At 40.1% G+C, this 18,471-nt stretch overlaps 1 protein-coding gene across 1 annotated transcript in view; it reads right to left on the reverse strand.

Annotated features, from left to right (window-relative positions):
- Window positions 1-17,938, reverse strand: part of ANKFN1 (ankyrin repeat and fibronectin type III domain containing 1) — a 138,885-nt gene extending 120,947 nt beyond the window's left edge. The window contains exons 1-3 of the mRNA XM_059997018.1: window positions 17,738-17,938; window positions 14,745-14,955; window positions 1,482-1,676 (exon numbers count right to left, since the gene is read on the reverse strand). Of these exons, the coding sequence (XP_059853001.1) occupies window positions 1,482-1,676; window positions 14,745-14,955; window positions 17,738-17,923 (592 nt within the window). The 5' untranslated portion in view covers window positions 17,924-17,938. The remainder of the gene's footprint in view (window positions 1-1,481; window positions 1,677-14,744; window positions 14,956-17,737) is intronic.
- Window positions 17,939-18,471: the final 533 nt, after the last annotated feature.

The following is an 18,471-nucleotide window of genomic DNA, read 5'->3' on the forward strand; positions in this document are numbered from 1 at the left end:
CCAGTGGAGAGGAGGCCAGAAAGTGTTAGCAGGAACTGACATTGTAGATAGAGACTGTTACATTTCATAAAGTACTTTCATGTAAATCATTTCGTTGGAGGCTTTTTGCAAGCCTGTTGGGTAAAAAGAACGAGTAACAGCATCCCCACTTTTAGGATGAGGAAACTGCAGCCCAAAGAGGCCAAATTACTGGTTCAAGGACACAGTGAAGACATGGCTAGGATGGAAGCCCATGGCTTCAGATGCCCAATTCTGGGCTCTTGCCAGCATGGAATGCTAACTTGCCTTGCTCTCAGGCTGCTTCCAATTACATCAGGTACTATTTTTCTAAGAAAGACTGCATGGGCAAATGTCATGTCCACTAACCTCAGGTTTTAAAGGCCTTCTGATCACTCTAGGTACTTTTTTAACACCCAGAAGATGTTTTGTAATTTAGAAAAAATTTTAAAAATGGCATCAAGCCTAAAAATGTGACTGATTCTAGTATTAATCTGTCCTAAAATGAGATACCATAGTAAATACATTTATTGAAACAATTGCTGAATATCTTTTTTAAAAAAACGTGTATCAGCATTGCTAGAGATTGTTAATGTTAAAAGCAGCCTTTCGTTAATGTTACTTAAGTTATTTGCTTCAAGAGAAAGGATTAGGCCTAGATTTGGTACTTAGTGTACAATACTACAGAAAACAAGAATTTCCCTGCCTTTGGTGTTTGTTTATATCACAAAGCAGAGGCGGATAATTCCTAGCCTAATAAACCCATCTTTCCCTTATGTTTAAATTTTCAAGCCTAATTTTTAGTTTTTGTTGTTTGAATAAGATCACCTGTTGGAATAAGAGTTTAATGTTTCACAAGTGTTCAGATTTTATATGAATTTTTATATCAAGGGCGGCACTAAGCAGTACCTTCCAGTGCTAATGAGTATTATCCAGAAACAAGGCTTTTCTTAAACTAACAGAAAGAACTGGTAAAGAGAATGGAAGTGCAGACAGCAGCGTAGTTCATGGGTTGATTGTCCTTCTCTGTTGCCTGTATTAACCGAAGGTCAGTTTATATAAGCTGTATATATTAGAGAGTTGAAAACAACTTAAACTGGAGCTTGAAGCAGAAACTGGACAAATAGGCAAACAAATGGTTTTCCACCTCCACATCCACAAAATATAGGCACTTCGGGCATCAGACCATTCAAGTCATTAGGCATTAAGGTGTAGCGGGTGGAAAGTGCTAGATGAGTGTGACATGGTGGAGGGAAGCCAGCAGCACTAAAGCCTCATGGCTGTTGTCAGAGAACCTATCAGGAGCCCGAAAATCAAGCAAGACAAAAGATCCTTTTACAGCCTCCCAGAGCCCTTGCTCCACATAGGCTGACAACGGCCATCCATGACCCTGTAGAGCTGCAAAAAATCAGTACAAGAAGGCCTGGCTGTCTCAAACCAGGGTTCAGTCTAGTTAAATGTACAAGTCCTCTGCTTATACTCACTGGCATGTTCAAAGCCTGTTTTCATGCGTCTGTAGAGTCGGTACCTCCACTCCCAAGCTTTCAGTTGTTTCTCTTTCTCTGTGTTGTCCAGGCTGAATCTTTCATTCTCCACCTGAGCAGACAGTTCACTCACCCTCTCCTGGGCTTCCTGCACCAGCGTGTTGAGGTGCATTGCTCGGCTTTCCAGGCTGACAACTGAAGGGAAAAAAAAGGGGTGACTCCCTTTTCTTTCTGGGGAAATGCTACTTCGTTGGCAGGATATCTGAGAGTCTACTATGGGTTTTTAAAAATGCCTGGGGAAAGTGGAATCTGTGTTCATTATTAACTATCTTACTATGATAAGGTCTAATTGGTGACACCACTAGTTGATAGTACACCTATCAGCTTAAGAGATTCCCATTGCTCTCTGGCCGAGACAGCTGCCTAGCAGAGTTAATTAGAATTCCACTAGTATGAGGCCCACTTCTGTTTCACATTGCACACGTCTGTTTCCGTGATCTTCAGAGGGACAAACACTAAGGGGCAAAAGCTTTGTAGGACTAGGAAGGCCTTAAGAAAAGCTGTCCATGAGGCAAGTTGCATTCTGCTGAAGAATATGTTTGGTTTTTTTTGTTTTTGGTGTCTTTTGTTTGTTATATTCTTCCCAGCTCATAGAGATTTTTGTATGTGTGTCTTAGTGGTAATTTTGTTCTTGTTAATCAATTTACTTATTGCTAACAAAGTGTTCCACGACTGCTACCCCAGTAGAGCTAGTGAGCCCTGATGGTTGGGTGACTTGGGTGCGATCAGACATTGATCTTTGAGCAGTTTGATCTTTGATTGTGGTCTGATTGGAGGAACGGTTTCTGGAGATGCCCATGCCCAAGAGAGCAAGTTGTACTGGCTCCTCTTGCAGAGAGAGGTTGTCAGGCTTGATATTTCTGTTTTATTCAGTGTGTGATAATCTTTATTTGATTCACATCACATTGTTTACCCAACCTTCCCCTGTGTGAGAGAACGTTCATGTCAATGATAGAACATTTCAGATTCTTAGGTCAGGTTGGGAGTCTGCTTCTTGCTGTTTACTCGCAGCACTCATGCATGTGAGGGCCTGCCTAGGTGGTCACTTGGTCACTTCAGTGGAGCCCTTCCTGGTTGGTGACAGAGACAGAAGACAGCCTTAGCATGGGCATGTGGTAGAGGATCATACAAATAATGAAACAGATCAGAGTCAAGTTCTGCGGATCTGTCACCAACATGTGGTTGACATTCTGCATGACCAAAACAATATTTCCCCCTGGTGGGTGGGAAAGAAATCCAACCATTTCATTCTTCTAATCCAGAGAGAAAATATTATGAAGATAATGCAAGTGAAAATTTGTTAGATATATTTTGAAATGGAAATTAAGTGGTTATATAGGCATGTTTGCATTAATTATAGGAAACGAATACTAATTTATTATTGCCCCTGCTCACCATCAGTCTAAATTTATTTATAGATGAGGTCAATGAAAAATTAGTTGAGTCTTTTTCTTTTTCTTTCTTTCTTCTTTCTTTTTAAAGTTGCTGTTTAGAACACTCAGGACTGTGTTTTGCTGCAGATTTGTCATGGTTAATGAATGTTGCTATAGCAGTCAATCATGTACTCTAAATACTGTCACACTTTTTTTTTAAAGCCTCAGTCATGAGCCATGACAGAAAAATAAACAAACAAATATAAAGCTAAAAAACTCTTTCACTGAGCAGCTACACTATGCAGAATCCCTTGGGAAGGCTAAAGGAGGCCAGAATAAATGATAATATAAGTGCTGTGGATGTAGGGAAGCAATGATGGTGTATGAACACAGAGGTTCTGGAGAAAAGAAATACACATACACACACATGGGCGCATACTCCTGTGGAAAAATTGGCAATATTAGCAGCCTCAAGGTGCAATTTCCTGGAGCAGTGAGATTGACAGGTCAGTACTAAATGCTGTTAATTTAACTAACTTCAGATTAATGCTAGAGTCTGCTGTGACTGAAGCCCTCAAACACAGTCTCATTATAGCCTTGCTGGGAAGGTCCTAAATATAGGCATTGACAGTTTAAAACAAATTCGTATACATTTGTGTATTTTTAGACATAGGTTAGGCGTCAGAGTTTGTGTCACAGTTTTCAGGTTGATTAATTGACCCAGTAACTGCACCCTCTACACTCTCGCCCCCTCCTTCTTCCACTACAAATTATGGAGAAAATGGGGGAATTGTCTTTGCTAAGTCATTCAGTGAGCTTTTTATTGAAAGCCTGATGTTTGAATTGCATGCATGCGTCAACACTTGGGTGATAGACACATGATTTATAAAAATAAATTTTTCTAATACTATGAAATCCCCCCTATTAATTTTTATATCCACAACAGTTATTACTGGTGTGAATTCCAGGTGGCATTTCAGATGGACAGCTTCTCTTGAGCTATGCTTGGCTCCCCCTGGAGATTTTTCCTGCTTTTCCTAGCACAAAACATTTTGTTTCTAGACTTTTCCTTTACTTCTAGACTGTAGACCTGATGCTATTTGAGTTGTAGTGGTAAAGGAATTCTGTATCTTTAAGAAAAACATTCACCTCTTCACAGAATAACAAGGAAGATACACAGAATTTATAGCCAAGTAAGTTTTCCAATCATTTAGGTCCCTGTGCTTCTCAAAGTGAGATACCTAACATGCAGCATAGCATGGTGGTGGTGTTGATGGGGTGCAGTGGGCATCTCTGAAGCCTCAGAATAAATATGTGTGTCTTTCTGGAGCATCAAATTTTCAATGCAGATTTTGATGAAAGCAAATTATTTAGAAGTTAAAACAAACACTTCTATTATGGAGAAGAATGGAACATTTTCCTAAAAAATGAAGATAAAAAAAGAAAGTTTATAGATCTCTCGCTTCCCCCAGGCTAAGTTCCCAGATGCTCCTGGGAGTATACCTACTCACTTGCTTCTGTTAGAAGTAATTCCATGCACGAGTTGGAGAGGCACTAACTGAGCCAATGGTTTCAAACCATTTCACCAAGCAAACGTTTTATTATTTTTATTCTGTGGATTTTTAAATAGTTTAATAAAACACTCTCTTTTGAAGGATTTTCTTTATTGACTGCCAAATCAGCTGACTTAAAGTAATCATTTTTCTCCCTATTAATAGTGACCTATATAACTGCCAATAGAAGCATCTCTTCGGTATTAGATAATCAAACCTAACAAACTGGATTAATATTTTAAGGAAAATCAAGTAAATATGATAATCATATTAGAATTTGTAGTTTTTTCTTGAGTAATGATGTGTTGGTTAAGTTTTTGACACCTTGGAAATTGTTTGGGGAGCCCCATTCCTATTTTTTCCACCCCAGCATGAGAACCTTTTCAACCCCCTTATTTTTAAAGGTAAAGAAACTGATACCCAGGGAGGTGGGATGATGATCCAGGGTTTCCTTAAAAACCTTAAATTTAGTGAACTTCCTCTAAACCTAAATGGAACGCAAATTAACCTATTCTTTATGTATTGCAGTGTTCTAATTGCTATCTATTTGGCACACGATTGGTGAACTCATTTTGGTTGGCTGTTTGGATATAGAAACTAGAAAGGTTAATGTCAATTTTGTGATTAATTTTCCTGCCCATCCACTTCCCTTTTCCTTGGGTCCATTCTCTTTTCACTTCTACCCTCTGGATATTTTGAGTCCAGAACTCCTGTATCTGTTTGCAAGGTTTGGTCTTTTCACTCTTACTGCCGTTGATCCCTTCTCCAGGCAAGCAGCTATCCCTCTGGGCAGCCATAGGCAGCACAATAGAGGGTCTGTGAGTGTGTGGTGAGCTGTCCGGCTGGGGCAAGACCACTTGGCGGCTCCTGAAATAGGCTCCGTGCTATTGTGGTGTTTAATTATCAACAGCATTTCTACCACCCAGTGTTTCTGAGTGGGCATTTGTTATAAGACCTGCGCAGCTAATTAACTACAGGGTGGGAGTGGGGGGAGGGGCAGGAACTTGGTGTCCAAAGAATACAATTATGGCTACTGTTTAAATCCTCAGATAAATAATAATCAGACCAAGTGGATTTTCTTCACCATCAGAATCTAACCTGTTGGACTTCCCTGGCGGTCCAGTGGCTGACTTCGCCTTACAAGGCAGGGGGTGCGGGTTCAATCCCTGGACAGAGAGCTAAGATCCCACGTGCCTCATGGCCAAAAAACCAAAAACATAAAACAGAAGCAATATTGTAACAAATTCAGTAGACTTTAAAAAATGGTCCACATAAAAAAAAACTTAAAAAAAAAAATCTAACCTACTGATTGCCAACTACTTACTATCCTTACATTTCTTAATTTTGCCTTTGCCCTGCAATTGGTGAATTTGGGCCTAGTTGATAATTGCTTAAAGCTTGAAAAATATAATGAGGGTAAAATGTAAACTAATTTTAATTTTTAACTGAGGCTTTTAGGGAGCAGTTCATTTGACTTGCTTAAAGAAATACCTTTGCCCATTACTAATGATATGCCATTTTGCAATGTAGCAACAACTTTTCTATTGTTATTGGCATTTTCCTTGTTTTCATTGATGAGAAATATGGGGCACCAAGACAATCATTTAACCTCAAGTGTTAGAAGGATCCTTACAATCAGCCTTAAGTGCCTCTTCCTATAGTACCTTTGGCCCTGTATGATTTCCTTCATGAGGGGAAGTCACTGTTCACCAAGGCGGCCTTGTGATAATCTTACATAGAAGACTGTCAATTAGCAGAGGTTTGTATTATTATTATTAAACCTATTAGTCTGTGTTGTATTTTTAAGAGGCACACAAAATAAATCAAATACTTGTTTTTGTAAAATAGCTGTGTTCTTCCATCCAAAAAAAAAAAATCTTGCCCCAGATAAAAGTTTTCTGTTCTAGCTACCATCAGAAATATATTATATACTAAGTCATGTCAATTTCAACCCTGTTATTTCAAAGGAGAAAACAAGGTTACTTAGGTATAACCCTTGATTATAAGCCAATATCCTCTGGGCAACCAAGAATAGCAGTTTATCTTTGCTGATCATAAATGACAACCTCCTAACAACCTCACAACTGACTTGTTTTCAGCTAGGAATGTCAAAGGAAATAATATGGAGGTATTTTAATAATTAAATGTTTTTTAATTCAAAAACTCAAAGCTTAAGGTGCAGTTTACCTGTCCTGATAAGGTTCAGGGCTCAAAATTCACTTTGGTTTCACCTGGGCCTCAACCTGTTGTCTTATTTTCAAGTTTTCCCAAGGACTTTGAGAGTGTGGTTTCTGAAAGGTTTTAGTGATTTGGAGATTAAGTGTTTCATTTTAGTTACTGTGAGCTTTCTTCTCCTAGAACTCATTACACCCTGGACATAGGGCTCTGGAATGTTTTTCTCTGCTATTTTCAGCAGAATGTGGATTCACGAAGTCCATATTATATAGTTTAAGTTGTAATTGTTGCTCTTTAAGAAGCCAGAGCCATTGACATAGAAAGGGACTTGCTGCCCAGGTCTCCCCAGCTCCAGGGGGGGCAAATGGACATTTTCTCTGAAACAAACACACAAAACACCTGAAGAAATTATTTAGAAAATCCAAAGCAGATTACCCAATGACATCATAGGGAGTTTAAATATGAAATAAGATAGGTGTATCTTCTGCTGATTTTTCGATGCTGTCCAATAGAAATACAGTGTGAGTCACATCACTTAAAATTGGCTAGTAGTGACATTAAGAAAGCAAAAAGAAATAGGTGAAATTAATTTGCATAATATATTTTAGTTAACAGATCCAAACATTATCATTTCAACATGCAGTCAGTATAAAATTATTAATTAGATATTTTATATATTTTTTGGTACTTAAGTCTTGAAAATTCAGTGTAAGTTTTACATTTAAAACACATTTTAATTTGGACTGGACACATTTCAAGTACCAACAGTCATATGTCTATGTTAGTATAGTTTTAGAACATAAAATCCTACAAACTTCAAAAAGTGCCTATATTGGACAGTGTTTTCACAACACTAGACAACAGATGGGTAAAATATTTAAATTCTCTACCAGGAGATCTTGGGTTTGTTTTATTTCGTTTCTGCAAGTTATATTGGCTAACAATCTTTTTGACCATTTACAATGTGCCAGGGAAATGTTTTAAACCTATTACATTTAATTCTCAACCATCTTAGATAGGTAGCGGAGTAGCCAGCCTTCAAGAGGGCCCCTAGTGATCTCTGTCTCCTAGTTTTCACACCCTGTACCGGGGCTGATCTATGTTGGTCATCGAGATAACAAGATTCAGCAAAAATGATAATATATCACCACTGATGTTAGGTTAGAAAAGGGACTGTTGCTTCCATCTTGGTTGGTCTCTTTGTCTTTCTTAAATCATTTGCTCTGGGAAGCCAACTGCCGTGTTAAGGAGCAGCCCTATGGAGAGGCCCATGCAGGAAGGGACACAGGTCTCACCAGCAGTCACTCTGAGTAAGCCTGGCAGTGGATCCTCTGGCTCAGTCATGCCTTCAGAGGATAGCAATGGTTACGTTGGCAGAACTGAGGGACAGGAACCTCGATAGTGAGTGTGTGCATGTGCACATGTGTGTGTTGGGTGGGCCAACAAAGGTATCTTTAAACTTTATATGTTTTAATTTTTGGCAAGGACAATATATTCTGTGTTGCACGTATATTTAAAATTTAAAAATAAAAGACTGAAGGGACAGTTATCAGCTCTTGAAGAGCAAGTGACTGGAACTTAGGCTATGGCCACCTGATGTCTAAATAATTATTTGGAAACAAACAAAAAGAGATAAATTCACTTGATATTTACTAAAATCATTCCCTTCAAAATTAGTAATATATTCACACCCTTCAAAACAAGTGAGAGTAGCCTTGGCATTTATTCAGTTCAATTAAACACACATTTTTTGAGTGCCTTCTGTTTGCTGGGGATACAGGGACACATGAGACAAATTTTGCTCTTGTGGAGTTTACATTCTAACACAGGGGAGGCAGAAAATAAGGAAATCAAAACCTGGAGAAGAATATCATACAGTGATTTCAGTGCTGTGCGGAAAACTAAAATAAAGTGATGTGATTAGAAAGTGACTTTAGACTTTGGATTTGGTGGCCAAAGAAAGCCTCTCTTGAAGATGTGACATTTAAGGTGAAATGATAAGAAGGAGTTAGACCGAGTAATGATCAAGATTAAAAGCACTTGATCATTTCAAGCATAGGGAATAGCAGTCCAAAGGCCTTCTAATAAGATAGTGAGGAGTGTTCAAGGAATGGAATGGAGGCTGGTGTATCACGGGTGAGGGGTGAGCAGTATGAGATGAGGTTTGAGAAGGAGCAAGTTTGCAAGTCAGGGTGAGGATTTTTACACCTATTTTAATGAAGCAGATAAAAATATCTGGGGACGCATTCTAGCAACTGGCCTAAGGCTTGTTCTTTACGTAGTCTTAATGGTTGCAAATCTTTGTCTTTTGAAGGTGGATTTGATTTCAGGAAACCTCTCTAAATCATTGGAAACCACGACTGGTGAACATGGAGGGTGATGACGCCGAGCAATGCTGTTTTGGAACAAAAATCAGATGTGACTCTAAGCAATGAGTCAGATTTTCTCATAAACTGGCTCTGAGGACAAATCCAAAAGCATTTAGAGCAATGGCAGCACTGTTGGAGCAAGTGTGGGGTCTCCCATGTGGACCCTCTTAAAGGATAACATTCGAGTGGATTGTAGACTTTCTGGTGTGTTTGTTTACATAAAGCCAGCCTCATTAGTTTATAGTCACACCTCTTAGACGTGCCCTGAACCAGTCCCAGCACCAACACGGACCCTTGACTACTGCAGAAATAGTGGTGCATCCTGACCAGTCTGCCAAAATTTTAACATTGGTGTCTGCACCACACTCAGCTGACAGCTACTCTGCGATCATATTTTATGAAGTAACTGAACATAACTAATTCTGGGAGACATTTCCTAGTTCCACAGGCAGTATCCAAGGGAAAGTGAGAGAGAGGGGTTCACAAAGGATTGCAGAGAGAGAGAGGAAAGGGTCTAGAGAGAAGGGAGAATGCAGCTATAGGAAAGGGCAGAAAGACTAAAAATGAGGAGCGTTCTGCCGTATTATTAATCGGTGTAGAAATAAAAACAGTCAGGCTACGTCTGCAACCAAATTTCAAAACAATGCCTGGAAAACACAATAATGGCAACAACAACAGGTTCCCCACAGTGTAACTTACTTGAAGAGAAAGTTTTCTTCATACATTGTGTGTGCAAGTGCATGTATGTATGTGTGCATGTGCACTGTACACATAGTGTATGTGTGTGTGTGTGTGTGTGTGTGTGTGTGTGTGTGTGTATGTGCTAAAATTCAATACCTGCAGTTCCCAGCAGTATTAGGCAGGGCTTAAAATTCAACTGAAATTTCAACTGAAAATTTATCAGCACCTACATATGTGCCAGGTATTGGGGTCAAAAGATGAGATAACATCCATGTGAGTGACCAGATTTGCACATGGTAGGTATCCAAAAAGAACTAGTTTCTTTACGGTTACTGTTTATAGAGCCGAAATGATGCCAAATAGATAGCAGCCTCAGAAAGGCAAGGACCTCACTGATGATTCGGTGTGTTCGTCCTGGAGACTGTTGAAGTGTGATTCGAGGGTAGAGGTAGGATATGAGTTAGAATAAGGGAGGGGTTTATGACAAGGGACTTTCAGTTATGGAGCAAGTCTTTCTCAGCCGTTGTTCAACTGAGTATGAGTTATGGCAAGTGGGATACTGAATGGATGAAAAAATCAAAAGTATAGCCCCCAGGTATCCTGTAGTAGCTTTGTACATTAACTTTCCTAGCGCTAGTCCTTTTAGATTCTGGGCCTGTTTCCTGAGCTTGGCACACGTATGTGGGATTCTACTTCAACAATGGCTAATGTTTTCTCCTAGAAGGAATGAATATTACTTTGTGCTGCTTACCTAAAGGTGGGAGGAACAGAAAAAAGTTGCCGAATAAAGATAGTAGATTCATCTAATGAGCAGGCTGAGGTTCTGTGTATATTTAAACTTGGGGCAGTGTGCAAATTTGGGTGGCCACTTCTGGAACTTTCCTTATGAATAAGGAAATGTACATGGTTGAATTTCAAGCCATGTTTATTCAGAACACCTTCATATAGCTCTATGATTTCAGGGGCTAAAGCCCAGAAGACATGCCTGACCGGTGGCTTAGGAGGTAAATCCCTAAACGTATCTGTGTCTTTGTGATTCCTGTTACGAAAGGGAGAGAATTACAGAGGACTTTCTTCTGAGTTACATCAGGATCTTTGGTTGGCATAGTGAAAAGAGTATTGGGCTGTTTTCAGAAGGGAACACACAGGGGAAGAGAAGACAGAAAATTTACCCTATTAGAAATCCTGAAATATTTAACAGGCATTAGAAGAGGACAGATGGAGAGTCAGGGAAGGAAGGAATTGAACATCTGCAGTGTGACAGTGAGTGTGCTAATGCTTTTCCACAAATACCAAAACAATACAGAAGATCTGGGTTCAAATCATGGGTCCACCACTTATTAGCTTTGGAGCACTGGATGAATTATTTGTCTTTATTTCAGTTTCCTCGTTGATCAAAACGAGGAAGCTAACTCTCATCTCACAAGTCAGTGGTCAGGATCAAGTGAGATGACGCAAGCAAAAGCATTTTTGCAATGTGTAAAATACTCTAAGAACTTAAGACGTCATTCTTCTATCCTGCCTCTGCAGCTTCTGCGGATCAGTTTGCAGTGGGTGCTTGCTTATCTGGTTCTAGCTGGGAGACTCTGGTTTTCCTCATGGGCTGGCTCATACTCATGCCCAGAAGCAATTTGATTTCTCTGGTACTTGATACATAAAGTGAATTAAAAATCCCTGAAAACAGACTGTGTTCTTCTATCCTGCCTTTTTTCAACAGGAATGGCATCTCAGCTCATAGAGCAGCACAAAGAAATACACCATAGGATTTTAGCAAAGGCACAAAGGGAAAGGTCCAGGGGCCCAGCGGCCACAGCCTTCTTTATTAGTTACTTGGAAAGACAGTGAGTTTGCACAGCAGGATTCCAGGCGTGGTATCTCACACACTTGGACTTGAATCCTTGACATCCCTATTCATTTGCTAGATGTGTGACCTTTGGTCAGTCACTTAACCTCTCAGAATCACGAATTCCTCTTCTTCAAGATGGAGGTAATAACATCATCCTGAAGGGCTAGTGTGAAAACTGGAGATAATGTATGTGGAGATTTCATAGTTTCTCAATCAATAGTCCTTTGCCATTTTTACACATGTGGGAGTCTGTACATGATCCTATCTCTTTAACTTTTTGGGTGGCCAAGGTGACTTCGGTGTCATATTTCCTAGAAGCTAAAACCTGGGTTTCTCTCTCACTGTCCTTTACAAGTTTGTGATGGTAATGTGGTTACCGTCCCACAGGGAATGAGAAAAACCAGGGATCTTTTGAATGAATTTGCTTTCGGTTTAACTAAATATTTAGTACTTGGGTTATTTTATGGAGATTTAATTATGCACAAGGGGGATTGGGGAGATTGGGAGTATTACTGGTTTCATGGAAAATGCAGAAATTCTTTGCAGCGTCTCAGGTAAGTAAGACTAATGTTTCATCCAGCTCAGTGCAGGCAACATCTGGATGAATGGTCTCCTTGTTCCTATAGAATGGGGCTCAGTCTGCATTCTCTATGTTCAGACCCCTTGATTCTCTCTCCACCGCGCTCTCACTGCATCTTTAGGACAGACGTTATTGCAACATAAATTGGAAGGCAGCAAATAAACCTTTTTGATTTCTTCCATCCTTATTTGCCCATCCCTCCAAATCCTCCAATTCCACTAAAAAGAAGCAGCACTTTGATGATGGAGCTCTTATTGAAGAGCCCCAATGCTACTGAACCCAAGTCCTCATTCTTTTTGACATGGATGTAGTGAGTTTAGCATTTTTAAAATAAAGAGTTTTATGATACAAGGTTCTGCCTCTGTACCTAGTTTTTGGGTGGCAGGGGTTTATGAAATTTAGGAGCAGAGATGTGACCTCTAATTATATATTTGCTTGCTTCTCTTTCAGCCTTCTGGGTCTCACCACTTGGAAGTGAGTGAATCAGTATTAGTGAAACTAACAATTTGATGAGTTTACTTTTTTCTTTTAGGAAACATAAAAACTGTGGCTCAGAGCCATTGTGGTCATTGGGTCAGAGAGTTTGCACCTAAGGGAATATGAGTGCCTCCCTCAGAACGTTGTGTGAGGATTCAAGGAGTCAATACATGTAAAGTGCTCAGAATAGTGCCTGGCACAGGGCAAGGGCTATATGATTTTATCCCATCCACTCCTGGGCGGGGTCTATGACCTGAGAGCAGTTCCCTGTGGTAAGTACTATCAGCTCTACTTCAAAATACATCCAGAAAGAAGACATTCACAAAAGACCACATACGATGTGATCCCGTTTATACGAAATGTCCAGAAGAGGCAAATCTATAGAAACAGAAAGTAGATTCGTGGTTGCTCAAGGCTGGGAGGAGTGGGGAGGTTGGGGTGAGATAGCCGAAGGGTATGGGGTTTCTTTTGGGGGAATGAAAACGGTCTAAAATAGACTGTGGTGATGGTTGCACAAGTCTGTGCATATACTAAAAACCATTGAATTGTATGGCGTGTGAATTATATCTCAATAAAGCCGTTAAAAAATACATTCAGAATTCCACTGCTGCTCACCATCAATGTCACCATCAATGTCACTATGGTGCTAGTCCAAGCAACTGGCATCTGTCTCCTGGACCATTAGAATAGCCTCCTAATTGGTTTTCACAGTTTCACAGTTGCCCTAACCACTGTGTATTCTCCACAGACGGCTGTAGTGATCTTTTATTTTTTTATTTTTATTTATTTATTTTTTTTGCGGTGCGCGGGCCTCTCACTGTTGTGGCCTCTCCCGTTGCGGAGCACAGGCTCCGGACGTGCAGGCCCAGCGGCCATGGCTCACGGGCCCAGCCGCTCCGCGGCATGTGGGATCTTCCCGGACCGGGGCACGAACCCGTGTCCCCTGCATCGGCAGGCTGACTCTCAACCACTGCGCCACCAGGGAAGCCCCGTAGTGATCTTTTAAAATATAAAGCAGAATATGTCTTCCTCCCTCCCTCCCTCCCTCCCTCCCTCCTTCTTTCTTTCCCATGCCACGCGGCTTGTAGGATCTTAGTTCCCTGACCAAGGATTGAACCTGGGCCCCAGCAGTGACGGCACCGAGTCCTAACCACTGGACTGCCAGGGAAGTCCCCAGAATATGTCTTTCATCTGCTTAAACTGTTCCACTGTCTCCCCATCACACTTAAAATCAAAGTGAAACTTCTCACCTTGGCTAATCTGCTCCTGTATGGTCTGGTCCCTGTGACTTGTCCCTCAGCCATGACTCTCCCCTATGTTCATTTTGCTTTAGCCACACTGGCCTTCTTGTTCTTCAGATATGGCAGTCCCATTCCTACTTGCCTCAGAACCTTTCTGAGTGTTTGCCATTCACTCTGCCTAAAATTTGACCCCATGTCTTCTCATAGCTCATTCCTTGATATTGCCTAGGACGAGGCTCAAATGTCACTGCATTAGAGACGCTTTTCTTGCCCAACCCTATTAAAATAGTCCCCACTCCATCAATCTCCACCCATTCATTCACTTTATTTTCTTCATCGTATTTATCACTATTTGAATTTATATATTAATTTATCTATTTACTTGATTGTTGGAAATCTCCTCCCCTAGTACGTAAGTTCTTTGAGCGTAGAGATTTTTGTCTTGTTCACCACTGCATTCCTAGTACTTAGAACATGCCCTTTCCTCATTGTTTGTTGAATGAGTGAATGAATGAATGGAACCACCATGTTGACTGTGGACAGAAAGCCATTAACACACACATACTCATTCTCTTTTCTATCTCATTCTTTTTTCTATGTATATGTGCTGTGCTATAGCCTCACTTGGAGTCTTTCACATATCTTAAAACTTGCATTCAATTCTCACGAGGAAGTTCCTTTGAGGTTCCTTTTCAATAACATTCTGTGTATTCTATTTAGAACGTAACTTGATGCTTGGACTGATAAACACTATCACTGTTTGCATGAAAGTTCATGAAAACATGTAAAGGATGTCAGAGCCTATGCTTAGTCAACCATTCATTCTAAGGGCCAGCAATGGCTATTTCGGTGGCATAAAGCTGCGGTCTGGCCTTAATAGTACATGTTTTATTCTTGAGTTTACTTACAGTGTGGACTTTCTTGGGCCCCTGTTCTCAGAAGAATCCTAGCAATGGGCACATTGTTGGTCATGATGGCGATATCCAGAGGTGTCAGCCCCTCACTGTTAGGTGTGTTGAGATCTAGTTCTTCCGACGTGTACTGATACAGGAGGATCTGCACAGCATCCATGTCTTGCTGTTCAACTGCTTCAAACATGGCTTCATTGCCCTGGAAGTTCTGGAAGAGAATGAAGCAGGTTCGCACAGTTTCATAGACCAGCTTGTCTTCATGGCCTAGCTGTTTTGAATTTTAGGGACTGCTTCAGTGACTGCATTCCCACTTATAAGTGGTATAACTGCTATTTATTCCAAGGTCTCCAAAGTAAACACTATTGGACCCTCCCTCCATCTTTTTTAATGAACATTGAAAAGATCTGTATATTTAGATGCATTGAGACAATATAGTATACAGTCTACAGATAAGAGCAAACATCAGTTTTTCTCAAACCAGTCTTCTGTGGAATACTGTTCAGTAGGCCATCATAAGGTGTTCTATGAAGAAAGTAGCATGTGGTCAAGTGAATTTAGTAAACATTAGATTAAACCAAGTTGCTGCATTATTTTATTGTAAGACCTCTCAAGCCCTTTAGTAATTTTAACATGCAATTATGACTCTCTAATAGGTGAGAAATATGACCTGTTTCAAGTATTTTTTCACAGAACATATTTTTCATTATATTTGTTTTAACTGTCCTGGAATAAGGTTCTACCAAACACAGTTTGGAAAACGCTGGCATAGATAACACAGCACAGGTAATTTAAATTATGACTAGCTTGGAATACACTTCCTCTGTTTCTCAAACTCATCCCCTCCCTTTCCGTCCCTGTGTTTTGACTGTTTCTCAGACTGTTACGAGATCATGGCAGTGACCTACCTGTTGCTAGTCTTAGTCTCCTCCATCCCTACTCCATATTGATACGAGTAGTCTTTCTAAAATTTACACTGCTACATGTCCTTTCCTTATTTACAAATCTCTAGTAGGTCCACACTGCCTGCAGGCTGACTCCCTAACTCCTAGACTCCTTTATACTAACCTCTACACTTTCTCAGCCCTGAGCCCCAGCCACTGAATACCTGGCATTTCTGAGACCTCAGGTGAGGGGCTCAAGAGGTGGTGTCCAGGGAAGGTTTCAGTGAATGGGCGGCAATTGCTTTGGGGCCTGAGAGGGCCAAAAGTTGAATATTCATAGGATACAAATCACCTATAGAAGAGAATAGCTAAAGACAGTATCTTTCCTTTGAAAAGTTCTTTCAGGGGATTAATAGTAAGCAAAGGAGAAAAGCTTTAGAATTCTCTCAAATACATATTTCTGTAGCTCATGGGGTAAGAGCAACACACATACTATTCATACATTTATCTGGTATCTTCTCCAAGAGTTCCCAGGTGTTTAAACATGTTGAAATACCAATGGTCCTGAGCTAGCATAGGGGTTGCCTGATTAAAATGTGGAAGGTCTTCAGTAACCACATATTTAGGTAGGCAGGTTTTATTTTTAGTCTCATCAAAAATCAATTCTCCCATTCAAAGGCTACAGGTCGACATAACTGAGTGCGTAACACATGAATGAAATTGGAGGAAAACACAAAGCTATTATGCAAATGCTTGTTTTGACAAAGGGGACCCAGGGGATAGAACTGTTTGATATGCAGCTCTCTTTGCTACATGGCAGTCTGCTGAACCGAAAAGTGTTTTGTCGACAATCTGCTAAGCTGAACAGCCTCTGATGCTTAGGCCGTAACTCAGCCACAACCAAGCCCTCCCAGAAGATGAGTTTGAAATGAGAAAACAAACTAGAAAACAAATGAGTGCAAAGTTAAAATGCTGCTCTGTCCAAACAACACAGTTGTGTATTTGTTTGTGATTCTTAGTCTGTCTAATTTCTCATGTGCCATACTTGCTCTCACTCTTAAGTCATTCCCTTCGCCATATGCTTTTGTTGGCAAACTCTGGTACGCTTCTATCTGGAAAGGCTAGGGCTCATTTCTGTTTTAAGCTCAAACAAATGGTGCCATTACCCCCTGCAGAAATACCCTTGCTGAGCATGATAATATTATGCCCTCAGCTTTTACTGAGGGGCAGTATAAGAAGCTGCTATGTGAGAATGTTTATAACATCCCCAGTGCCACTCTTTATTCTCCATTACATAATTCACTATGACATCTTATAGAAGCCGGAGGACTTAGCAACAGGAAGATATTCATTTGGTATACTTGCAGTTATTAGCTAATGGAATGCTATTACCAATTGTCCTTCCCCTTCTGCTTTGACTGACTAGGAACTCAGAGGTAAATGTAATGACAAATTTTAGGTACTGTATCTGCCTAGGTTTTTGGTATATCTATTTCTCTTTCCATCCCCACTATTTTCTTTTTCCAGTTTTTTTTCCTTCCTTCCTCCCTCCCACCCTCCTCCCCTTCCTTCTTTCTTTTTCCCTTTCTTGCTCCCTTGCTGTCCCCCACAATCACCATCGCTATTGATTTATTTACCATTGTATAATACATTTGCATTTTTTTTTGTTTTTGCCTGGATTCTGTCTTGAATGCCTTTGGAAAGCATATGGGGTATACATTACAAATAAGTAAATAAAATATTGTTCATTGTTCATTCAATATTTGAATGAACACTGGATTTGAATGAACACTGGATCTCTCAGAAAGCCTATTTAATCTCAAACTCCATATTTGTCAAGCTGCTATTTTGTGGGCTCTTTGGTCTATTAGAGAAAGAAAAACTAAGGGAAATAAAGGAAAAGAAATTAAGAAAAAGAAAGGGAAAATCTCACAGTCACTTAAACTTCGACTAACATATATATGTGCAGTTCCTACCTTACCTGACTTTCAACATTTATAAACTTGCAAACATCAGGTTCTGGAGTAAACGTGGATCATCGTAGTATCTCCTTAAATCCAAACACAACTGCACTAATCAAACCAAGATGAGAATAAAGAGTTTTATTACCACCGAAGTCTTTCTGAGACTCAGCCGGTCAGTTCTTGTTCTAAAAGAGGCTTCATCAAACGAAGAGTGGCTCCCTTTCAGTTTCTCAGAGAGGTTCCGGTACAGGCGTTTGGCAGCACTGGGAGATGATGGGGCGCTATGTTTTTTTGACTGAGAAAGATGTAAATTCTGCATTTGCTGGGTCATTTTCACACGGCAATTCCTAAGAGGAGAAAAATCTAATGTCATAATTTACACAACATAATTATAAGTTGACAAAAAATTTTATCATCCCCAGTAACCATCTGGAATCCTAATAAAATATTATAGCTGGAAGGGACCTTAGAGATCATCAGATCCAGCTTTTTCATGTTATAGATGAGGAAGCTGAAACCCAGGGAAGGGAAGCAGCTTGTTTATGGCCAAATAGCTAATTGGTGGCAAGAATGAAATGACAACATCCATTTACTATATAAACATATGCATTTACATACAAACATATATGACTTGAGCCTCTACGAAAAATCTTTTGATCTCTGTCCCACTGGGAGGAAGTATCTCAATTCTATAACCCAGGGAGTCTGTTCAATTATTCTTGGCTATATATAATTGGAATTTTGCTACTTATACTCTAGATGCTGTCTTCTGTTGGGTGTATAAAAGAGTGTGGTTGTTTCCTGCAGATCCCCCTTCTCTCAAAAGTGTTAAACTGTGCCTGTTGTCTGAGATTTGTTGGACTATCGCAGTGCCCAGAG

The sequence above is a fragment of the Delphinus delphis genome, chromosome 19 (genome assembly GCF_949987515.2).
Source record: "Delphinus delphis chromosome 19, mDelDel1.2, whole genome shotgun sequence".
Lineage (NCBI taxonomy): Eukaryota > Metazoa > Chordata > Mammalia > Artiodactyla > Delphinidae > Delphinus > Delphinus delphis.